Raw genomic sequence first — 13933 nt, 5'->3', positions numbered from 1 at the left:
ATTTTTTTTTTTAACAAATGATAATATACCAATATTAAACTACGAGGAAGGGATCTCGAATGCAAGAGCAAACATTTTTAACCAACTGAACTACAAGCCACTTGCTTATTATGATGTTTAAGTTCATACCATTTGAATTGTATGGGTATTAAGATCTTCATTCTAATGTATTTCTTTTGAAAAGGTAACTTAGTTGCAAGTGGTCATTTACCACAGATGTAGAAAAGTGTTGAGTCATTGCATGACCGCATGGATTCAAACTGACACACCCCGACTCAAATCGAGGCGTATGAGATTGCTCTCACGCGAACTCGCTTAACTTCGGAGTTCTGACAGAACCTGAAGCCAGTGAGCTCCCAAAAGGTCTCATGTGAGTTCCCAGAAACAAAACCTTGAGGGCGTGGTCGGGGTCCAAAGCGAACGATATCGTGCTACGATGAAGTCGACCCCGGGATGTAACACAAATCATGTCGGTGACTAATCTAACAAAATCTATCGTTAAAAAAAAAAAAAAAAAAAAAGGGCAACTTAGTTAAGAAAACAAAAAAATCCACAACATTTATTTACTTTTGCCAATGGCATGAAAGTAAAGCTCATTAATTCCCATATCTTTAATTAAGTAAAAACCAATGTTCCAGAGCAACTCCAGTGTAGGAGCCCTTCCCCTAGGCTATTCACTATTTAATCCACCTAGTGAACAGTAACTGCCCTTAATGAATAATGCATTCCCCTGACAATTGTCTTTTGCATCTCCACCCCTGCACTGAATAGCCCTGGCAATTGACAATAAAATATTAGTATTTTTATATTTATAAAATAATACATAATAATTTTATTTGTAATTTCGGATAGGATTTTTAATCGTTCTCGTTGCGTCACGTGTCAGTATCCGAAAAGCCAATAGCAATAAAATTTTTGTATTTTTGTATTTATAAAATAATTCAAAAGAATTTTATTTGTTATTTCGAATAAGATTTTTAATCGTTCTCGTTGCGCCACATGTCATTATCGACAAAGACAATTATTGGTGATGGATTTCCTACAAGATTTTTAATCGTTGTGTCAAGGCACGTGTCATTATCTGAAAAGATAATTATTGGTGATGGATTTTTGATAATATTTTAAACCAATCACGTCGTGCCATGTGTCACAATCCGATTACAATTTTTGAGGATAGATTTCCACCAGATTTTTAACGAATGACGGCATGCCACGTGGCATTATCTACAACCTAATCCTTTCTGAATCCTCCATATAATCCACCATCCATCCTCATAAATCTCACACTAATTTTCTCAAGATCTCTATCATTATTCATAGTTTTTGCTTCCTTCTTCGCCAAAATCCCTATCATTATTCATAGTTTTTGCTTCCTTCTTCACCAAAATCCCTATCATTATTCATAGTTTTTGCTTCCTTCTTACAATGTCTTCTTCTTCTTCTTCTTCAAATATGATGTGGGAAATCGATCAAGAAGAGGAATAATTGTTTAACCAATCAGAATGAATGTTCAATTTTAGGGATTGGGACCAAAATGAGATGGAAGAGGATGACGAGTATAGACGGAGAGATGACGAATCAAGAATGGCAGGAGCCTCACAATCCTGTCGAGTCGTCCAAGCTGTGGCTCATATATGCAGGCCCAACTGTGCTGTAAACATTGATAGAAACAGGCCCAACCACTAACTTGTGTCAAGGCGTCTCTCCACGTACTAAACGATTGACTAAGTAATTTTCAACGACTGGACATCGATTCTTTAGTTCTTTGCCCACCCATTTTCTCAAGATAATTGGTATGAATAAGACTCCACATTTCTCGCAACTGCATCTCATTACCCGTAATCGAATCATAAGTAACTTGAACCCAACTAGTACACAACGCAACATCTTTAAGAAGCGTCCAATTCGTACCTGCTTGAGTAGTCATTTTGTTGGAAAAAAATTGGATTGAAACTTTGAGAGAAAGATAGGAATGTGGTTGAAAGTAGTTGAGAAAATATAAAATTGTGGTGTAGGGTAGAAGATAATGAGAAGGTATTTATAGAAAAGTAAAATCAAAATTTTTTTTTCTGATTTTTAAGAATTTTTGACATTTTTAAAATTTTTTATTCACCTAATTAATCTCTGCCGTTGGATTTAAAAAAAATTAAATTCCAACACTCCAGATTGTGCCACGTGTCACAACGGTAACATTTTAGATTTTTAAACTGTTTTTTTTAATTTATAAAACCTAATAACGTGGATTGTTGATCTTAGATCAAACAGATGAAATTAAATGAGATTTTTAAATATTTTTTACCGTTGGAAATTCAACGGTCCATAAAATAGGACCGTTTCAATCGAACGGACATGGAGAAGCCACGTGGCATCCTCAACAGTAACTTTTCACAACTGACGTCGCGGGCCCTAGCCCTGTTTTTTGTCGGAAGACTCGAGCCCACACGCGTGTGAAACGCACCAGCCTGACGCAGCCCTCGGGCTCTCGGGCTGACAATCCTCGACGGGCCTGCTCCTCAGGCCTCACCTGTCGCTCGGGCTTCCCAACGCTGGAGGACATCTCCCCAGCAATTTGTTACTATTTGGAGGCCTGGCCCCCGAGCAACCTCCCCCGCTAGAGGTGCTCTAAAACGCAGGCTAGGCGCTGAACGATGGGCCTCCATCGTAATTATTATGAAATTGTTCAACAAATCGGAAGGGCTATTAATCGGTGTCTAGGCGGTCGCAGTGCGGGCACTGTAGGCTAGGCAGCCTCGGCGGCCTCTTGGTTTTGTAACAAAAAAAATAAAAAAACTCTTTGTATTGACGACAAGAGAGTGATTTGATGAGGAAGGAGAAAGAGATCTGCAATTTTGTTGTTGAAAGAAGAGAGAGAGAGTCGTTTGGAACTTCTTGAAACCATCGCCGTCGGGGATCACTACTACACAGACCCACACAATTAAGTTGATTTTTGGGTTGGGTTAGTCGAGATTTGCGGTTCGATGAAGATGAAGGCTTGTTTGCTCGATGATAGGACGACACCGCATGAAGAGGGTAACTGTGTTGTTTAAACCAAAGGGATCTGCGGTTTGATGGAAAAGTGAAGATAAGGGATGGAGATTTTGGAATTGATGGCATAAAGAAAAAGAAGATGAGAGTTGGATGTCACAAATGATTCAATGAATAAAGAAAAAGACATGTTTAAAAAAATAATGGATTGAGAATATATAATAAATTAAACAAAATATCTAATAGTTGTTGTCGAATCTTTCATCATCTTTTAGGTTAGGGTTTTCTTTGTAAATAATTAAACATATAAGGTCTTTTTAGGTTATGTCTTTCTGGATGTATAAAGTTTGTGTAGTCTTCTACTTTAACTTTTGTATTTTATTATTCTTTTATTATCCATAGAAATATAGTTTTTTTTTTTAAATGTAAATAGACACTTATTTACAATATATATAATAAATTTATATAAATTCGTCTAAGCCGCCTAGACGATAGACTCCTGCTCGTCGCAGGATTAGTGTCTAGTATTTTTTAGAACCTTAGTAAAAACATAAATAAAAGCACTTGCCCACAAAAATCAAGAAGATCGAAAATACAAGCATCCACTGCAACCCAGAGTGGTGCAAAATAATTCAGTTGACAAAACCAAAAGAAAAACGTAGGGATCAAGTTTAAACGACTCCGACAGGTTGCACCCGATTGTGTTCGCCAAATTACTACCAAGGTTCCATGTAAAAAGGAGCTTTTTAACTCGATGGGAGGGGTCAATGTAACGATTCATAGCCTTAGGGCAGTAAAGTGTCCATTTTAAACGACAAACCAAATTATTACGTACCATGGAGCCCTTTAAAGGAAGGGTCTCCATTTGTTTTTTAAAGTGGAGACTCATCGTGAGATTCACATCATATCGAATTTCAACGATTCGAACCGTCTATTTTTTAAGTTGCATCTTATAGATTATCCTTGAATATTAGCCAAAGTGGAATTATTTTTTTTGAACAAATGATATTATCTACATTAAGAGAAGGGGATGAGTTAAGTCTCACAATGAGTTAATAATAATATGGTTCAAATTCGTATTTAACGAGAATCGAACCTAAGACTTCTCACTTACAAGTAAAGAGGATTACCACTAGACCATAGTACTAAGTGACACCAAATTGGTAATATTTGAAACATCTAATTGAGTTCAAAAAAAATTAACGAACACTTTATTCTATAAAAAACAATGGAATTTCATCATTATAATTAGATATGCAAATGGTTTCTGATTGAATTGAATTTTTGCAAAAATGATCTATGAATCGACAAAATAAATGGTTTGGATCGTTGAAGTTCGATGTGAAATATGTCCCATAATTAATACCCATTTTTTGAGAAAAATGAGAATCACTTCCCTTAAATGGGCCGTGTATCATAAATTGCGAGGGTGCAAATTGTAGACACCCGTACTTAATCTTAGAGAGACTATTTTGTACTACATCTTATTAGTAGGTGATGCGTACTGTACATGACTAAGACCTAAGGATATAATCCTTTAGCTAACATAACATTTATACCAACCAACTTTAGTTAAAGTGACAATAAGAATTTTTATTTTTACTACAATCTAGTAATATTCTTCTTAATTGTAAATGAGAAAATATCGAATATTATGAATGACAAGTTCAATACCAAAGATAGGTATAAGCAATATGGAGATTATATTTACACATCCCAAATTACTTCTCTCACTCTTTTAATTTTTTAATATTTTTTATCAAGTGTTAGTAGTGTGTAGAATATCTAAAAAATAAAAGAATGTGGATCAAGTAATTTAGGTTGGGTGAATATAATCTCTCTAAGCGATATAATACGACAGTGGATTTGGGAAATGAGAATTTGGGAACTGTACAACGGGTCATCATAAATAGGTACCAAAACACATAAGAATCCCTTCCATGTTTGGCAAGGCAAATTCAACCGCATGTTATTACCAACCACGGGCACGGTCTATTCTTGCTACTTTTGTTGACAGCAATTCTCCAAAAAGCACTTGTATCTACTTCAGTTCAGCACTGCAAAGTGCAAACACACCCTAATTCTACTTTAGAGTTCATGACAAACCTCTGAAATCCAGAATCAATTTCTTCTATTGCATTATTCATCGAAGTTCTTAGAACCATCGAACAAATAACAACTACTTTAACGAGAAAATATTAACCAACGACTGCAAAAACATTCATACCAGCAAGAACTAAAACTAAAAATAAACCCTTTCGATTTCTTTTCCGTAAAATTTGACCAAAAAACATCATAATAAGCTTTTTCTTGTAGAATGAAAACCCTCCTGAAAGAAAAAAATGAAGAAAGGGACCAAAATAAACCAAAATATCAATTCCCCATTCTTCTTCCACTGCAGACAAAATAGCCCCTAACCTATCTCTCCCCATTAAATTTAAAACCTAAACGAAAAAAAGGAAAGAAAAAAAAACCATTTTAGGCGGACAGGATTGGGGCACCTGTAACTTATTGCACTATTTGCAGAATCCAGAGTTCGAACCGAAACCCATTCTCTTCTTTCATAACCGAAACTCATCAGTTTTCTTTCCTTTCTTTCTTTTTTTTGCAAAACAAAAGAGAGAAGAGACTAACCATCTGCCATCAAAAAATTGAAAATCCTTGGATCTGTGTAAGGGAAAAAGTAAATCAAGCTTCAGACACAGAGTCAGTTGACCTCAATTCAGACTGAGCCCCGCCCAAATCAGTCGCAGGAGATTCAGACACCACAGCAAGCTTTGGCTGCATGCCTCGGCATTTCAGAGATGGTTGTGATTTCATGTACTGCACAAGAAAGAGCACGAGCAAAGAGTTGATGAATTGCAAACAAATTGTTAAGACTTCAATTCAAACAATAACAAACTACAAAACACTGCACCAATTAAATTCCTAAACAACAAAATATTTAAAATCAAATACGTCAGTTCAGATCAGCTTGGTAGATCCCATCCCATCTTTGGAGCAACCTAACCCTTACTGGAGCCAAAAAAGAATTCTTTACCTGGTCATAAAATGCATTTATCTCTTCTTCCGTAAGGCCACCATCATCCCCAGAGTTTTCCTCCCAACCAAGAGATCGAAGGAAACGAGCCTCTTCCTCATCCGGATAAACTGCCGCACTGGGGCCAGTATCAGAAAACTTCTGAACATCTTCAGAGCTATCATCATTGCCAGTCACCAGAGCACCATTTTCAATGGTGTGAGGGCTCGCAGGATCACTGAATAATTCCCTAGTTATTTCACCAGATTTTTCCATAGTGGGAGATGAAATGATAGGGGCTGAATCTGGGAGAGTAATTGTACTGTTCATCAAGGTTTTGTTCTTCAAGCATTTGAAGAAATCATTCCGGCTCTGGACTTGAGACAAAGAAGGTCTCTTTTCCAACGTGGATCCAGATTTCAGATCCAAGGCTGCTACCTTGCGCTCCACAGATGAAAGCTTCTGGTGGTTGGGGCTTCTTAAGGGAGCGGATGCAACTGGGGGAGCAACAGCAAGTGGGCTATTTGCTGCTCTGCTAGCATTACTTGTTGGGCTAGTGACATCCTTTGGTGAAGAGGAGACTCCATTTTCCCATACTGGTTTGAGAACAAGGAACTTCGAAGTCTTTGGAGCATCAGACTTGACAGAGCCACCACGAAGAGATTGATTGTGCAATTGAGAGGGCTGCTGCTGTCCAACCTTAACTGGCGCATTTGTTTCGCCCGGTCTAGCTGCTGCTTTGGGCTTTGATTTGTCAGAAGAACTGAGAACCTGAAAAGAAATAAGATAGTTGTTACCAGAACTCAAAAGTGTAAAGGCTTCTAAAACTGGTAAATTCAATGGTCGTATTTACAAATACATTTACTGTGTGCGCACAGTACCACATCAATTTAAGGTTGCATTGTTTTGACACATAACCAATGTCTCTTACAAGGTAAATTACAAAAGTATCCCATATGTTATTCAGTACCTACAATAACATAAAAAAAATAAGGAAAAAATCTCCAAGAGTAGTAGTCAGAAGACAGCCTGTAAACAACTAGTTCCGCAACAAACTATCATGTCCACCTACTCCCAAAATCCCCATCATGCATGGAACAAAGAGAAGAGAGGTTGAGAGGGAATAAGTCCCAGGGAGTAATAGAGGGAGGGCACAAGAGCATTAGAAGAAAGAAATGGAACCAAACCAACTGTATCTAAGTTATAAAATAGATTGTTGCATCTCTGAAATGAATGGAGCCCAACCAAACAAATCCACAAGATCAACTTACTTGCATAGTTTTAGAATAAAATTAAACTACTAAACTAGCAACTGTCAATGAATCTAAAATTACATCCCCATTACTTCAGTTCAGACTAAGCATAGAAACTCAAGTAAACATGTATTCAGAATTGCTATCAGACATAAAACTCAAAACATTTATAACTTGTAACTTGAAAGGTCGATCTAATCATAATTATACATCTTAAATAGAACATCAATCCTACAATATTCAGTTTTGACCTCTTCCACTTGCCTCTGCACTACAAGTGCGATCGTGAAGTTCAATGTCAACGAAGGTAATATTAGTCCCAACCATTAACCTAAATTATTGATATACGGGAGATGAAAAGGCTAAAAGAATTAAAATTTCAAAAATTGACTACCAAGTTTACCAACGCATGCTGAAATGTGGTTTTTGGCCCACTCAGAATGGAAAACTAAAGTTAAGCATCAAAGAAAAGGTACGTGAGGAAAAGGTCACCATGGGCTTGCACTCTCACATAACAACTTGGTTTTTCTACAGAATTCCTTTATGCTCAATGGTGAGGTAAAAAATGCAAATATATATGTTGAGAAGCATTAAGGTAAACAATATAAATAATAAAACAAGAACACCATCTTGAACAATACAAATGACCAATAAAATATTACTCTAAGAACTGTCTAATAAATTAGAATTCGAAGGTTTATATCTATCAAAACAGGCTGGAGCGAACATCAGTGGAATTTACTTACAGAAGGTTTGGGCATTGAAGGTGTCACTGGAATTAATTGCCTTGATTGCTTGATTGCCAATTCCTCAAGCCTCTGTGTCTTGATAGACAACTACAAAAGAAAGTGTCTCGTCAGATCAAACACAGGCGCATATTATTCAAATAGCACGAGACAAATCAAACTTCAGTTACCTGAGGAACAGTGCGAGCTTTTGCTGGAACTTGTGACAATGCTTCAGCCATGTTAAGACCAGACATTGCAGTTGAAGCCCCAGAACTTGAAGTAGCAGCAACAGTTGGTTGAACAGGAAAGGATCCTGAGCTACTGCTCCCAATGATAGTAGAAGGGACCTCAGCCAGAGCTGAGGTCCATCCCTCCCCACCAATTAAAGCTGAACTACCAACAGGCAAGCTTTGAACAGCTGTGCTAAATCCAGGAGATGGAACTCTTCCAATATCAGGTGCAGCTGGCCTTTCTTCAGTTCCAAGTGAGGGAAAATCCTTATCAAACACAACCTTTTGAATACCAACTCCAACACCAGAAAGCAAACCATTGCCATTGTGATGATTGCTATTACCAGAACTTTTTGAGTCGATAGCAGCTCTTCGGGGCAAAAGCTCAGTCTGCTTCCTGGACACCATAGACTGAGAGCGTCGCAATGTATCCTTCTCAACCCTACTGGTAAAAATGTTTCCTAGAGGGTCAGAAGAGTCACGGTCCCAATGGTCTCCAAAATTTGATCTCTCTTTTTCCTTCTCACGGTCCTTATCACGGTGGCTTCTGTTAAAACTACTGTAAGCATGCTTTGCAGAACCATTACCAGAACTTCTCCGGGAATTGGAGGAGGAAGAACGGTCCAGGAAAGCAGAGCGTGGTGTATCAAAATCAGTTATGCTCTTTGAGGTTCTATTTCTCAAGTGATTAGCCAAAGAAGAAACATCTGCATAAGAATTACAAACATAACCTAAGTCAGACGATGTACCCAAAAGTTCCATTGTAATAGAAGCCTCCGCAGTATTTATGTGTGAGCATGCATGTGTATGAATAAAATCAAAAGGAAAACACTGGGACCATAAAACTTGGATAGCGGAAAGTACCTGAGTGAGAAGATGATGATGCAAAGTGGTGGGCTGAACTGCCACCCCCAGTAACACTTCCTGTACTTCTCAACCATTCTGGAACTAAGGTGGGTTCACTTCTTTCCATAAGGAGCAGTGAACATGATCAGCTATAACAACGGAAACACTTCTCACCTTCTTCACCACCTCTGTCCTTTACCCCAAACTTATTATATTTGGACACGGATATACCGAGTTTGAACAAAAATATTTCTATCTTCCACTTCAAGAGCCAATCTTGCATCAACCAAGATAAGCAAGTGACTACCACAACTCAAATTGTACTCCTCACTACAATAAGAGCCGGTTGCTTTATCCGTATCTTTCACAACTAGAAGTTGCTTCTGTCAAACTTATGGAAGGATGAAAATATCCACAAGTTCTGTACCCAGAAGGTACTCTTCAATATAGAAGAGCCAAAGTCCAATTTTCGTTTCCCCTAAAATAACCAATCCTGCTTCCCAGCCGCTGCCAGTTAATCAAGTAAACAGTCTCCGATATTGCTACGATTTTACCAACTGAATGGGTTATATACTACAATCTACCAACACTATGGGACTTAGAAAACGAAACAGATTCTAACCAAGGTGCGAACCCAGAGCAGGAAAACAAAGGCAATGCCAAGAACAAGGTGCATGTCTCGAATTGCAACACGATGGTATCGATAACAACGGAACCCAAAGAATATAAAGGGGGAAAAACTGTCTACGCCTCCATCTTCAATTGAAAGATGGATTTGCAGAAGGGAATTGCAATCTCAGCAGAACCTCATCTTCAAGCCCAATAGAGATAGAAGCAATTGGGTGTTTGTTCACTAGGCCAACAATGAATAACAACAACCCACGATTCTCACATGAAAATTCACACCCATCCAACAGTTCAATCTCAGAGACGATTAAAAAAACCTAAAATTTGGGACTGAACGCCGAGTAAATGCGCTGAAATTGAAACCCTAGCACATATATATATGTTATATTTGTATATCTCTTCTCTGTTTCTATAGAACTCCCAATAGACCTAGGATTGCAGAGTCCCCAAATTATTCCACCAAAGCGATACGAAAAAATTTAGAGATAGAGAGAGAGGGGTGAGAGAACAAACCCTAGCCCCGCGCAGTGAATTGGCGATTAACCAAAACGTAACCGTTTTAATAACCGCCCCCAGTATATTCTCTCTCTATTGAAAACAATGCGTTTCAGAGTCCAGAGAGAGAGAGAGAGTTTCAGAGTTACGGAGGAGAGAGAGAGAGAGAGAGAGGGAGAGCGGCGGCGAGAGGAAGCGCGGCGGAGGAGGAGAGGAGGGGGGGGGGGATTGGGGGAAACGAAGAATGGGGTTAGAGTGCTGTGAGAGTCTGAAATAATAGGGTTTTGTTAGTCTTGTTTGCGCGAGAGGAGAGAGAAAGAGGGGGAGAGAACTTTGGGTTTGGGTGAGAGCAAGGACGTGAGGGTTGGGTTGTGTTGTGTTGTGTAAATTTTGTGTTAGTTTTTAGCGACACTAGGAAGGATGAAACGTATCATGAACACCCTCTTCTTCTTCTTCTTTTTTTTATTTTAAATTTTAAATTTTTATAGGTATAATAGGAAAAAATTATCATAATTTTATTTTTCTTAAAGTATTAATTAATAAAAAACGCATGTCTTCATTTTTGTTATCAAAATGTCCCCGAACAATAGCATACGTATCACCTTACCCCCCTACTGTTGCAACTAATTTCACTTTTTTCCTTTAAATTTCATGTGTCTCGCATTACTCAAGTTCATCAATGCTGTCCAATGAATCATTAACTTTGGGTTACGATGTTAAAGGCTATTTAACTGAACGATTATCGAGGGAGGGAGAGACGGTGCAACGAGAAGAGAGAGAAGAGAGAATTTGTGAATTTTAAGGTGTGTATTATGTCAACTTGTGGATGCAAATTTCTTACTTCTTGATCTTGGACAAAATTGCACCTACAAAACAATTAATACCTTAGGTCAAGGCCAAGAGCCTCACGCGTCCACGATGAATGGGGGGGCTTTGGCCGAAGAACATCCGATGCCAAAGTTAGAATTTAGAAAGAAAAAATGTTTAGAAAATTTTGGGAATTTTGCAAGTGTGTTGGAATGATTTTTTGGTAAAAATGGGAGCCTATTTATAGGGATAGGCTAGTCTCTTTTGGAGAGGGAGTGGCCGGCCACTAGGTAGGTTAGGTTTAATTTTGGTTTAATTAGCCAACTTATTATGATTAATTGGCTAATTAAACATAAAGGGAAGGTTATGAAATTAATTGGCTAGCTAATTAGTATAATAAAAAGGGAGAAATGATGAAAAAGGGTAGAAAAAGTGGTGAACTCCTTATTGAATGGGGATGGCTGGCCTTTGCCTGTTTTTGGGGTTGAATGAGTGTTTTAATTGACAATTAAGGGATTGATTAGGTGATTAATCCCTTAATTAGTCAATTATTATGATTTTTAAAGAAAGGTTTTAGGAAATATGAAAGGAATGTATTATTTAGCTAATTGATTAGCTAAATAATGGAATATAAAACATATAGAATAAATTAGGTTTTGGGAATTACCTTACAGAAAGGATTTGATGAAATAGGCTTTAAAGTGTTACCTATTTTGGGCACTTTTGACTTGGTTGAAAGATGATTGCCCGCTGCTTGCGTGTAGGAATCCCGTTATGCCTCAAGGGTATTTTTGTCCTATTTTGTCCAAAAATCCACGTGTCGCCTAGTGAATATTTTTGGCTCCACAAATGCCCCCACACCTGTTGGGCTGCTCGCAGAAAAAAGGCAACAGGTGTAGAGATTCTCTTGCTTTAGGAAACTTTGAATTGCTTTCTATTTTGGTGATGATTCTCTCTTTTAATAGGAAATTAGATCTTTCTAGGAGAAGGGAAATAAATCCCTCTCAAAATTTATTTAAGTCCCCCTTAAGTGGATTATTAAATTAACTTCTTGAGAGAAACTTATTTCACCCTACAAGCGAGAGAAAGCTTAGAGGATATTTATTCCCCCTCCTCTAGCCATCTTCTACATCTTGCCCGTGCAAAGAATCTTCTTTCGTTGCTTGCTTCGTCTTCTCATTGCTTATAGGTAAGAAAAAAATTACTTTTCTTGTCTTCTTGATTTTTTTTTAATACCTCGGGGCTTGAAATTGTCTTGACAATGGTCGATTTGACAATGGATCCATGGAGGTTGCAACACTGTTGATGTGGGTGGTGGGAGCAGACAAGCCATGCCGTGGAGTTTAGCATGGGTACTATGCTTCCTGCGGCTTGGATCGTGGGTTGGTGCTGCAGTCTGGGCCTTTGTGCCTGGGCTGTGAGGAAGGAGAAGGTGTGGGGGCACCTGCCCCCTGTCAGCTGAGCTGGGCTGCAAAGCCCTTGGACCGTGGAGAATGATGGGGGAGCCAGCGCGGGCTGGGCTCCCTGTTTTGCCACACTTTTTTTTATTTTTTAATTTTTTTGAAAACAACTCTCTAACGAATCCCACTTGTTCTTTTTGTAGAATTTTCAAGCATGTCTTCCTCGAGCCACAAGAATGATGATGGTGTGCCACCGTTGTATCGTCAAGGCGGGTCTTTGATCAAGGTTGGCTACTTCAAAGCTGCTCACTTCGAGATTAGCTCTGATGATTTGTTTAAAGATTTTCTTGAAGCATATTGGCATGCCATTCCTTCGGGAGTGCGTGTGAGGTGAGTTAAGGATGGTAACAGCCGGGAACCATGCAGTGGAACTCGAAGAGCCATCAAGTTCCACCCCTACTATTTTGTGTTAGGGTTTACTTTCCCTATGTCGCTTTTCTTCTAAGAAGTGCTTTGCTATATGAGATGTGCCCTCACTCAATGTTCCCCAAACGCGGTCCGTGTGATGGTGGGATTCCACAATCTAAGCCAATTCTTTGACTTAGATCTAACCGTCAACGAATTTTGGTACTTCTTTGACATAGGTCACATTGACGAAGTTGGGCGACTGCGATCTTGTCATAATTTTTTTGATAACTCGAGCAAAGGAGATCATGACTGAGCCAAAGAGACTTTGGAGATAAGTGGATAATGGAAGTCTGATTCTTCCCCCGAGCTACGTGTACCAATGGTCTTCATATTTGGTAAGCAGACTGCTTAATTTTCTCGGTTGCTTTGCTTTAGTGCCAAGTTACTCTTCAATTTTCTGATTGTCTTCCTCTGTTTTTTATAGATTCGGAATTCAGCTCAACTCCTAAGGTTTCTCCGGACATGAAGAAAGTACAGGTCGCTCTGGGTATCCCTTCCGTATATCGTGAGTGGTGTTGGCTGCTTAGTCCTCTTCGTAGGGAAAAAAATGGGCTACCCCTAAAAGAAGAGATAAAACGGATCAAGGCAGATGCGATGGCTCGTCCTATCACTGTGGTGGAGCCTGCTATCAATGAAGGTGAGAAAAGGAAACAGTCCCCGCCTGCTCAAGAGATGCCTGCTGAAAAGAAACCGAAGATGGCTCGCGGGGATTCTCCGGCTGCTCAAGAAATACCTGTTGAGAAAAAACCAAAGATTGTTTCCGCTGCTCGAGAGGGTTCATCAATTGTTCCCAAGATTGTGATTGACTTGACTTCTTCCAAGGGTGAGAAAGAAAGAATTGCTAGATTTGTGCCGGTAACGCCTATTGCTCCGAAGGCTGCTAGCTCGATTACTAAAAAGATTGCCCAGCACAGAAGTTCCTCCAGTGCCGAAGGTTGTGCCAAAGCGTTCGTCTGAGGCTAAGTAAGTCTCACTTTTAGAGAGACTTGCTACTATGAAGAGTGATAAGGTGCCATTGCCTGCTAAACTGGCGCCAAAACCTACTTCCTCCGCTGCTGCAACCAACTTGTCTGCT

The 13933-nt window shown here is 38.9% G+C and overlaps 1 protein-coding gene across 3 annotated transcripts; it reads right to left on the bottom strand.

The window, feature by feature from the left end:
• Positions 1-4800: 4800 nt before the first annotated feature.
• Positions 4801-10569, bottom strand: LOC126604187 (uncharacterized). Of its 3 annotated transcripts, none has more exons than XR_007616520.1 (6): positions 9080-10569; positions 8174-8922; positions 8004-8093; positions 6026-6775; positions 5620-5808; positions 4801-5062 (listed from the first exon to the last, which is right to left on the bottom strand). XR_007616520.1 is itself a non-coding variant. In XM_050271335.1 (5 exons), exons 1-5 carry the CDS (start codon positions 9186-9188, stop codon positions 5674-5676), a joined length of 1833 nt encoding a protein of 610 aa, XP_050127292.1. In that variant the 5' UTR covers positions 9189-10569; the 3' UTR covers positions 5223-5673. The 3 variants fall into 3 exon arrangements, 1 of the variants encoding a protein (XP_050127292.1); XR_007616519.1 differs by having other exon boundaries at positions 4801-5042; XM_050271335.1 differs by lacking the exon at positions 4801-5062 and having other exon boundaries at positions 5223-5808.
• Positions 10570-13933: the final 3364 nt, after the last annotated feature.

Source organism: Malus sylvestris, chromosome 15 (genome assembly GCF_916048215.2).
Source record: "Malus sylvestris chromosome 15, drMalSylv7.2, whole genome shotgun sequence".
Lineage (NCBI taxonomy): Eukaryota > Viridiplantae > Streptophyta > Magnoliopsida > Rosales > Rosaceae > Malus > Malus sylvestris.
The sequence above is the reverse complement of the archived record's forward strand: the minus strand, read 5'-3'. Positions and strand labels throughout refer to the sequence as shown.

Bases quoted from the DNA above. Each gene is read 5' to 3' on its own strand.
- LOC126604187 (XM_050271335.1), bottom strand. From the start codon at position 9,188: ATGGAAAGAAGTGAACCCACCTTAGTTCCAGAATGGTTGAGAAGTACA. The intron at 6,776-8,003 runs GTAAGTAAATTC...ATTTCTTTTCAG, and splicing joins CTTCAATGCCCAAACCTTCT to GTTCTCAGTTCTTCTGACAA. The intron at 5,809-6,025 runs GTAAAGAATTCT...TTTCTTGTGCAG, and splicing joins TAAATGCATTTTATGACCAG to TACATGAAATCACAACCATC.